The following is a 10,969-nucleotide window of genomic DNA, read 5'->3' on the forward strand; positions in this document are numbered from 1 at the left end:
AAAAACATCTACTATACTCCCACCAGCATGAAAATGAGAGAGTTTTGAAATCTTCAAGTAGTAAGCAGTTTGGGAAAGAAACGCATAAGAAACGGAAAAGGGAGAAAAATTGTGGTCCTCTCAAACAAACCACATGGTTGGATTCTTTTGAGCGTAAGGAATGAAGCCTATAATTTCTCCATGGTATCCATTTAGAATGAAGTAGAGACTAGACTATAAGCACCATGCAAATGATGCTTATAAAACAACGTGTGGTTTGCAAGAAAGCATATGTTACAACTTTATTAATAATTTCACACACAGGAACAACAGAAGATCGCTATCGTATTGTTGGTTAAAGCACCACCCAAAACTACATATTCCAAGTGACTGTCACTTTTTTCTCTGAGAAAGAGAAAAACTGCAATATTTCATAGGTGTGACTCATAAGGAACAAAAGATAAATTAATACAACTCAGTTGGATTAACTGAAAATCTCTCTCTAAATATGTCTAGAAATTACAAATACGAGTGGTTTGGTATACATACTGATATAAATAGAGCAATTATTTCTCACTGGGAATGCAAATAAGTACATTATACTAAGAGCTGAGCAGACTGAAAGCTATCTGTCTAAACTAGTTTTTGAGGCATTATGCTAAACAACAGTCTCAAGAGAGATTGTAACATCCTACTCAGACAGAATCCCTACCAGTATTTTTGCCAATACGCCATCATCACTCGATTCCATGGTAACCACCGCTTTGTCTGTTTCAATTTCACACAGTGCATCTCCAGCATTCACTGTTTCACCTGCAAAATATAACAGAACTTAAGAATACTTAGACTAAACTTTCTTTCAGAACTATTTAACCATGGAAGACAGACACTTAAACATACAATAAAGGCACTTTACATCCTTCAATACATTCTATAGCTAGCAGATTCCCCATCATGGTTTATCATGATATATTGTATCTTTCAATTCCAAATATGAACACTAACATTCAGAGACAGAAACTGCAGCAGCAGAACATTAACATATTCATTAAATTCCAAATAGCATTGTTTATAGTAAGCTTTCCAAAAGGAAGTACATACACACAAAATTAAATTTATTTGCACGAGACCATCAATCAGTAGCACTGGCACAAATATAATCCCCAGCCTTCCATTTTCATTGCTAGCCATAAGCCTAAGATGTTTAAACCAGTAATTATTAAGATTGGTCTTAGTCAGCAATATGTGTAACTAAGTATTACAGTTCCCTAGTTTGTACCTATACTATCAAAGATTTTCAGTTAGAAATCTCAGGAACTTGAATCCTTTTGGCAAGCTTATCTGCAGGCTTGCTTCCTCAATCTCATACAATCAAAAGAGGTCTAATAGAAATGCTTTTACTTTGTGAAATAAAAATATGCGCAAATATTAGAATCTGCTTTTGCAACATTACAGAAATCCAAGTAGAATAATTTTGAAGTCTACCCTTCCCCTGCTTTTCAAGTATACCTATAACTGCGGGCACATGATAAAATTACAATGGGTCTGGAATCCTTCAACACACCAATACTGACCAGATGGCCTACATTAAAACTGAAATTACCCTGAAGAACTTTGAGGTAGTTGAATGCTTTGGTCTCCAACAAAATATTATACTTCTCCTCATAGAGCACTGAAAAATGGGGTCAATATGTGCAAGTCTAACATGTACAGACGTGAATATCTCCCCAGTACCAGAACTGCTGCAACAATATTATCTAAGCACTTAATTCTTTCTGCTACTGATTCTTAAGCATCAGAAAGAAAAAAAAGTTGTGCAGGTTACAACCTGTATTTTGGTATATGATACACTTAAAATTTTATTATTGAATTATTGCCTGTTTCAGAACTACCTCAATTAGAAGGGAAAAATAAAGCATTATATGATTCTCGCGATCTCTGCAGTAACAAGCAATAGCAGCATTCAAAGCTCAACCAATTACATAGTTTTAGAAGTCGTAAAAATTCCTATTGTGGAACTTGGCAAGGGAGGTCACAAAGTAGTACCTGATTATTTAATTTAATAGTCTAATTGCCACACCGCACTTTGCGATAACTAGAGCATAAACAGTCTACACAGGAAACTAAATTCCCAGGCTTTATGTCTGTGGCTTAATCCCATTGGATCATTAATTCAAGTGGCCTATATATCATTAAATCATTAGGTAAGTACTTCATAGATGTTAAGAAACCAAATTGTTGGGCAAATTGTGCAATCTACAAAGCTAACATAGGTAAACAGAAAGGTGCTTAATTCCATCTTAGTCTCTTCTCCCAGCCTGTAATCAATCTGTAAATGTTCTGTACCTTTAAAAAGAAATCTTACTATTGGAGGCTGCTTAGCACTAACTCTAACAGTGCAAGCTAGGCAAAATAAATTTCATGTGTTTGTCCCGTACAATGCATCTTGGAACTTATATACATGGGGCTGTTCACAGAACGGTGAGAATTCCCTTACACAGGGAAGACAAGAGAAGGAGTCTTCAGGGAAATAGCCAAACCACTTTTCCATCACTGTTTGTTTTGTTTTCCCTTCCCTAGTCCCAGTATATACTGCAGCCAAGAAGTGGTCAAAAATTTGGAAGAAAACTGTTCATATGCAATTTCAAGAACAATTTATAGCAGCCTTCAAAATTTCACGGGTTTCAATATCTCAGTGCTATAGAAAGGATCATAGTTATTTTCAGTAGACTGCAAAATTTGTGATCACTCCTAAATAGCACCCACTTTGATGTCAGTTACAAATCAGCTTTCCCAGCAAAGATGTCTGGAATGAACAGCTTTGCAAAATGTGTGTTTTTATGCTTTCTAATGAGAAAGCAGTGTTTCCAATGGAAGTTGCCTGAATGGTACTCTGAGATTATATATAATGCACTTGAAAAAACTTTTTATATCCCCCCCCTTTTTTTTTTTTTTTTTTTTTTAATTTAAGTGAGTAATTTCTTATAGCTAAACTGAATGATTAGTATTCCTGCTGAAGCTGAGTTTCCTTCTAGGAAATCATATCCAACTGGCATTCAGTAGCCTGCGTCCTCCGTTCAATTACTTGCAGACAAGTATCCAAATCACAAGATACAAAGTGCATTCCTTGGTACTCTTTGCAAATCAAATCAAAGTTGACTGAGCATAGAGACTGAACTCCCTGGAGGTGATGTCTCACAAGAAGACCAAGTTGCACTGCACTAGGAAACTGCTAGCACTGCTGCTTGGTCTGTTTCCTGCACACGATAACAAGAGGGTTTTAGTCTCCAGGGCTGTTAATCTATCATCTTTCATCAACATTAAATTCATACATAATAAATACAAGTTTTTAGAAACACAGTTTTAAGTGAAGGACTTTATTACCCACAGGAATCAATATAAAACTGCATTAACAATGAGAGAGAAAGACTAAAGCTGTCAATTAAATTCAACATTTTTCCTTCTGCTGTACCGATATCATTTGCCCATCCTGTGAAACTGTAAAATGAAAACACTTGATACTTAAACAAAGAGCAGAAAAATGATCAAGTAGTATTCTACTGACCCCTGCTGGTTATAGTGGAAAATAACACTTCATATGCAATCACCAGCTTTCTTCTGTCAATTGCTTGGCAATATTTATTTTCTTGGATATTAGATTATCAGACATTCATATTCACTTTTTAAATTTTATTATGTTTACTTTCCAGACTTCCAGAGGGGGAAAAAAGAAGTTCGCTGGCACTTCTGTGACCATAGTTAATTCCTAACAAAGCAATATCATATACTTAGATTTGGCCTTGCTTTGAAATGGCACACATAACAATGAATATCCTGAAATAGCTTCTCAAACTCCAACCATCAATTAAGAATTAATTTTAATTTAGTTAAAGTACTTTTATTTTCCTTTTGCATTTTGTTTGAAACGTAGCGGGAAGAAAAATCACTGTATAGTGGTTACATCCTTGGACCATTTTATGAGGAAAACTGATTCATCCATGTTTTATGGACAAACTATCATATTCTTCCTCGTAAATTCTTCAGAAATTCTTACCAGAAGCAAAACAACGTGTCCATTACTAGAGGATCTATGAGCTATACTGTTGCCATCTGTCTACCTCCCAAACTGTATTCAAAACAGATACAAGTAAAGTACTCCAGTAATACAGCAATGGAGGATGTACAAACACTTTAAAGGCTAGCAGAAAGAAATAAATTACTTATATAGTCAGAACACTCAAAACTGATGTTTTGGTCAAATGGTGCCTGTTGAAGAGATGTGCTTTACTCCAAATGTGTCCGCTTCTTCCGTAAAACCAAAAATGTCTGAGGACAGAATCTCTACAGTAACCTAAAACTTCACAGTGCATCCTATACGAATGGACAACTGGCACCTGGAATCCAAAACTACAAAGTCCAATTCTAATATTACACTGGAGAAGGAGAAGGGGTAGGAAGAGAATAAAGTTTTTCCTGATGGAACTGGGTCTACTGATTTTTTTCCCACTTAAATACAATCTATATGAAGACAAAACATACACTCAGCTTAGTTATCTAGTTACTCCCACATAATTTAACATAAGTCAAATACTTTTCAGTTGTTAGTATTTTGCTTCAAAATACTAAGGTACAACCTGAAAGACCAATCTTATTCTTATAGAATATATAGCTGAAGAATTACAACTGTGGTCCTAAGGGGAAAAAAAAAGTCTCACCTTCCTTTTTTAACCATTTCACAATGTTTCCTTCTTCCATTGTAGGAGAAAGGGCAGGCATGAGAACCTTAATTGCAGGCGTACCTGTAAAACAATAATATTATTATTTAGACTAGATACTTTTCCAATTATTTTCTCAGTAAATTGCTTAACTCAAATGCAACTAGAAGTGAATGAATCTGAAGAACAATTATTGAACAAAATATTCACTACGATGATGCACTTTCTCTAGAATGTACATACAAGCACGTACTGTAAATGCACTCCCAAGAGCAGCAAGGGAAGCAAAGCACAAAGCACTGAATCTGTCTGTGCTTTAAATATAAAATATAAAGCTTTATAAAATATAAAGCTTTAAATAAATTGAACCCTGTCTTAAATATAAATACAACATGGACACCTTAGATCTGATGAAGACGACTTCAGATGCTCATGCTGCTTCAGCTTTGAAACAGTTTTTAAGGGAAACGTTTCCTAGGACTAAGACTTAGCGCATTATTAAAAATAGACACTAGCATTTCAAGTACCTCTCAGTTCAACTTGACCTACTGAACAATGCTTTGGTGGATGGAAGTGAAGCACAGTTATAAGACTTCTGTCCAACAGAAATGTAAACAGAAAAAAAATTTACAGCTCGCTTAGAGCTCAAACTATGCGGGTGTTACCAATGAAAATGCAACAACAAAATATAAATATCACTAGAAGAATATAATCAGCTATGATGAAGCTGTAAATTTTCTTCCTCATATAAATGTCACAAAATTCAAAAGCTGAGCCACCAACAGCCTCTGCTTCTTGCATACCAGAGGCAGAGGTACTAAGCCAAACTGGGTTTCCTTTTTTTTGTGTGTGTGTGTTTCTACATGTGGCCCTACACATGCTTAGTTCTGCCCCATCAGAGCTTCTCTTAGCAAAACCTTGGCTGAAACACCATGCCATAGCCTCTCCTTCCCTCCAGGACACACAGACAAATAAAATGAGTCTCAAAGACAAGTGAGCAGGGAAGGGAGTCCAAGCGTAAGACTTGTCAGATATAAGCAAACCCAAAGGAAAGAAAAACCCCAGGCACAGCAGTGTGCATGCACACCAATCTCAATCCTTAAGAGAGGCCAAAACTGCTGCAGTCACAAGAAACTGGATGAGAGGTATTGGTAAGTTACCCATTGGTGTACCCTGATGGGCTATAAAGGATTGGATACTCCATCCAGAAATGCCTCAGTGGTATTCACCAGCATTTGTCTCTCTAGTTCTGCAGTCTGATTACAAACATATGAGCACTGTGCCTACAAAGCACCTCCTGTTCTATCTCAGAGTGCTTCTCTGTCCTCAGATTTCTAGCCACGGGCACGTGTGTTAGGACAGAGTGGGGTGGAAATGCACAGAACACAGCTACCCAAATGTCAGAATCATCTCCAACTCTTAACCAAAGGTGAGTGACTTCAACTTAATTGTGACCCCTGCCTTAATGCTGAACTGGAACACTAAGAGCATGCCAAGGCAAAGCATGTAATCCCATTCCCTGAAGTTCAGAGTCCTGGATTCTGAGACCAGAAGTTTCATCAATTTTCTCAAAATCTACCACAAACACCGTGTGTTCCTTCTCCTCTCCACTGCAGGCTTTGGAATTTTTTCCAGATGACAGATTAAAGCATATCTTTTAAATTAATAAAGCCCCCTGGACTCCAGTACTACAGACAATGATGAGCTGCCTCCTGCACTGATAAACTGTTCCAGCATTTATTTATCCTTCTTCCAAGGAAACCATATCTACTTTGCAGTCTGAAATTGCCCAACCCAAATTTCAGTGATTGGATCTTATGTCTGATAAAAAAAAAACTTGAAACATTTCTCATTCCAGAGATCTTCCGTGAGCGTCTCTATAGAGGGACCAGGTAAATCCTCAGCCCTTTCCTTCCCGTGACAAGCCAAACACAAAGATCTGCAGGGTGCCACCACGTATTTAAGCAATAAAGACCCCAGCCTCACCACACCACATACGTGTACTCGGCACTGGCGGCCAGCAGCTCGCTGCCATGTGCCAGCCAGCTGAACCTTCCCAGGGCACCCGAACACAGCGGGAGAAGCAGCCCTGCACAGCACCCAGCTGCGTGACACCCACGTGGGACTGCGAGCCCAGGGCTCATGCCCAGCACGCCGCCTCCTGCCCTCTGATCCTGGTGCCACGGGGGCACGCAGACGCCCAGCCGGTGACACCGGAGATACCCTGCTGACCTTCTGCGGAGAGCGACGAGGCCAAACTAGTACAGCTCTTCACGCACTATTTTGAAAGAGCAGTTTTCCGGTGCCTGGTCAATTTTTAAAGCTCTTCTTGAATTATTTTTAATTGGAATTTGTATCGAGTTAAAGCACAGAAACAGACAAATAGGAAGAACACTGCACATAACGGCAAACATCAATTCTGCTTCATACTCCCCTTTTCTCTGTACCCTGTCAGCAGCATTAAGGTTTATCAACAATAGGAAGCAGCAGCACATTTCTCCCAGTTCCTGTATTGCTTAGAACAGGAACAGCTTTACACACTTAGGAATGACCCCATTTTTTTCCCATTGTCCAGAATAAAACAGGCAATGAAATAAAATCAGAGGTTTCAGCTAAAAGGCCAGAATGAAAACACTTCCCATCCTTACTTCCAAGTCCTAAGAGTTACCATGGTTAAGATCTCAGAGAAGACAAAGATAAAAGGAAAACTTCAATTAATACACAATGTTTTAAGGGATTTAAAAGCATCCACCTCTGTTCTGTAATTAATTAATGTTAATATATCCAATAAATCTGCCCTTGCCTGTCTCACTGTTACAGGATTATGAAAGAATTAAATTATTAAACTTGTAAAAGGTATTAAAACATAAATATTTCAGAGGTTATGTAGAGTTATAGACGTGGCATAGTTTTTCCATTATTGCTGGACACAATGCATTTTTAAAATGCAAAATTGAAATAATGTATTGAAATATCTAACAACCTCAGCAGCCATTAATGACCTCAACATTTTAGGAGGCGCAGAGAGCAGAGAGTGAGCTATCTATTCCCCAAAGTCCCCAGGACATCAAAACAATCAGGGTCACGCTCCCCAGAACTCTTGAACTGTGGATACGAGCCCAGCGTATACATGGTTCATGTTTCCAGCAGAATGCATGAAGAAATACACATTTCTTTCAGCTGCCTATTCCCAGGGTATTTTTCCTTTTCCAACTCAGCCCAAGAAATTGTTCTGTTCTTTCTGTGATACTGAAACACTTGTCAGAGTTGCATTATTCATTACTGTAGTCCTTAGAAATGCATCCAGACAATGTTCTGGGTAGCACTGCTGGTCTTCATCTGAACTTCCTCCAAGAATTTTTTTATTTTTTTTTTTAAGTTTCTTTTTGCAAGCTCTCATCTTGGGCTAATACACATGAAAATGATCTACAATGTATATTACTCTGTGAATTCTTCTCTGTGCTCATGTACCACATCATGGTTTATTTATGATTTTTTTTTCCTAACACTCCAAGTTAAAGCATGAGTTTATTTTTCTTTATGCTATGTACATTCATAGAAATACATTTATAGGTAACAGCAAGTAGAAAATACATTACTTGAAAATTTACACTATGTAAATAAATGCTTTCCATTTCATTTGTCTAAATTGATGAGTCAACTTTGATGATCAAATACAACAACAACAACAAAAATTACTTTGAAGTCATACCCCACAAAAATCTAGGACTACCTAGAAATTGGCCATACTTCACTGAAAAAAAATAATGAAAGCATTCCACATTTCTAATGAGAAAAATATGTTTTTAAAACACAGTGTGTCATAGTTTTTGTTTTAGTAAAGAGTTACTTGACCCATTCCCCACAATATGCTCCATACCATGGAATAAACCCAAAACTGAGCAACAAATCTGGGGTACTGTAACATTTTCCCTTTCCTGTTATGAGCAGCTACAACAAACCATACAGTCCCTTCTGGTCCTTTGAGCAAATTAAAAGACAAGATGCAGCAGCAAGCTTATATGAAGTACTGGAAAAGTAAACCAGAGACAAAAGAGGAGAAAGAATCCAAAAATCAAGGCATGCATTAAAATGCATTCTCTGAAAATGACGAACCGTTGGGCCTCATTGCAATAATGGAAAACACAAGCGAGGAGCAGCATTCAAACTGACTGCGCGAGGTGTATGACCCTGCCTTTAACAGTCACAAAGAAAGAAAAATTCTACCACCATGGCTCTGCAAAAATATTTAGGAACTGTACGAACAAAACCTAGGATTGTGAAAACTAATCCTATGCTCCACTTTCTTTGAAGATGGACTCCAACTTGCAGGGCCCATACTGCTACTTGGAATGTAGCTGACCTTTTACTTCAAAACAGAATACTATATTTAGTATTCTGGGTATGAAATAGACACAGAGTGATGTGGGGATTCCAGGCTGGAAAAGAAACATCTGGCTGTAAAATTCTGTGCATTGTCGTTCAAGACTTAAGATATATTGCAAAACAACTGTTGATGTTTTCTTTTGGACTGTTGAGATGTTTTCTTTAGACCGTTCACCTGAAAGTTCAGCATACTGTTTAAATGACAAAATAATTTGCATATGGAAATATTTTGATCACCAAATGCATTCAAACCAAAAGAGTTATATAGACACATCACAGGTCAAAACTTAAAAGGAAAATACGAGTTTATTTGTAGTTGCCAAGTGTTGGCTTTTGAAGATTTTCCGTATCTTCCTACATGGACGTTGCATGAATTTTAATATCCATCTTATTGTCTAGGGTAATTTGTGGCCTTGGCCAGCCTGATGTAGTGGGTGACATCCCTGTCCATGGCAGGGGGGTTGGAGTTGGATGACTTTTAAGATCCCTTCCAACCTGAGCCTTTCTATGACTCTATGAAAAGGAATCATTGTATTCACATAGAGAATTGCACTGTACCATAAAAGCAGTCTTTATAAGCGCTCTAAAAGTAAATATTGTTGCTCTTTCATTGCATGTAAACATGCAATGAAAAAAAGTTCTGGCAATTCACACAATCCCATAAAGATGGGGCTCACTCAGTTAACAGAATGTAGAGCTACAACCACGTGAAAATTCTCAATTCCCAGTCTCCATCCACTAATTTGACTGCTATCAATTTGAAGTGTTATCATTTAGCATCTATCTGACTCGAAAAAATGAAGGAAGACCTAAAAAACTACAACAGAAAACCTTCACATAAATTGGAGCTACTATTTTAAAGATAAGCCCCTATGTAGCCAAGGGCATTTTTCTTGGTGATACATTCTAATAATTATGTCAAACATGGGCATGAGATTTCTGCCTCCTCCTCCTCCCCTCCTTGAAGAGATTTAATGCATCTTTACACTGTGTATTTAGTGAACTAAAGAGCAGACCAGTAGACCTCTGTAATAGGCTATTAGCCACAGTCTGAGAATATTGGTGATGATGAATTTTGTAGTTAAACATATCCAATATAACTTTGGTTCATTGCCTTGTTTGACCTCCTTTGACATGGAAACAGTTACAGCTTTGTCAAAACAAACAAAATGATTTAATGCGCCCCGCTGGTGAGCTCTTTCACAACTTCCTAAGTAATACTCCTGAGTGACAACAGATTTAAAAGATTTACTCCAACCTGACATCAACGATAGGATTAAGGAATACTAAAAAAATAAGACAAGAAAAGGTTGACAGACCTCTAATATTTTTAGAGGTTCATTCTATTTTTCTTTCTATGAAGAAAGTACATCAGTGCTCTGGCCTTACACCAAGTCTACTGTGCAGCTCCACAGAGTTACTAGAGTGTCAATTACCTGTCCAAATATAAGTAATGTATACTAATTTGCCACTGTTTTGAAGCAGATCTAAACATTGGTAGTTCAGCTAATGTAATTAAAGACATTGGAAAGCCTACGCATAGGCACTGCTGGAACTTCACACTTTTCAGCTTATGGAGATGCACGGTGTGACCTAAGAGATAACAGAGGGTTGAACCAACAGCAGAAGTTATCCAGTTTTTGCTCCCACCACCCCTTTGTTTTTCCCTCCTTGACCCCCCTATATTCCACAAGTTGCACATCCTTCACATTTCATAGGCAGGATGCAGATTGTGCCCTTTAATGCAAACAGATTAAAACAACATTGTTCTACTGCCGCAGTATAAGGAACTTGCAAGGCCTGCCAGCAGGACAAGAGAGAGATGTCACAAGGTATCACAGAGCTCTTGCCCCTAGCTGGACTACAGTGTTGCAATTACCAGTTAAGAG

At 37.7% G+C, this 10,969-nt stretch overlaps 1 protein-coding gene across 2 annotated transcripts in view; it reads right to left on the reverse strand.

Moving 5' to 3' along the window:
- Positions 1 to 10,969, reverse strand: part of PDHX (pyruvate dehydrogenase complex component X) — a 90,390-nt gene that overhangs the window by 28,909 nt on the left and 50,512 nt on the right. For both annotated transcript variants that reach the window (XM_084520395.1, XM_084520394.1), the window contains 2 exons: positions 4,695 to 4,778; positions 692 to 792 (listed from right to left, as the gene is read on the reverse strand). In XM_084520395.1, coding sequence (XP_084376521.1) covers positions 692 to 792; positions 4,695 to 4,755 — 162 coding nt within the window. In that variant the 5' untranslated portion in view covers positions 4,756 to 4,778. The remainder of the gene's footprint in view (positions 1 to 691; positions 793 to 4,694; positions 4,779 to 10,969) is intronic.

The sequence above is a fragment of the Aythya ferina genome (assembly GCF_964211825.1).
Source record: "Aythya ferina genome assembly, chromosome: 5".
Classification (NCBI taxonomy): Eukaryota; Metazoa; Chordata; class Aves; order Anseriformes; family Anatidae; genus Aythya; species Aythya ferina.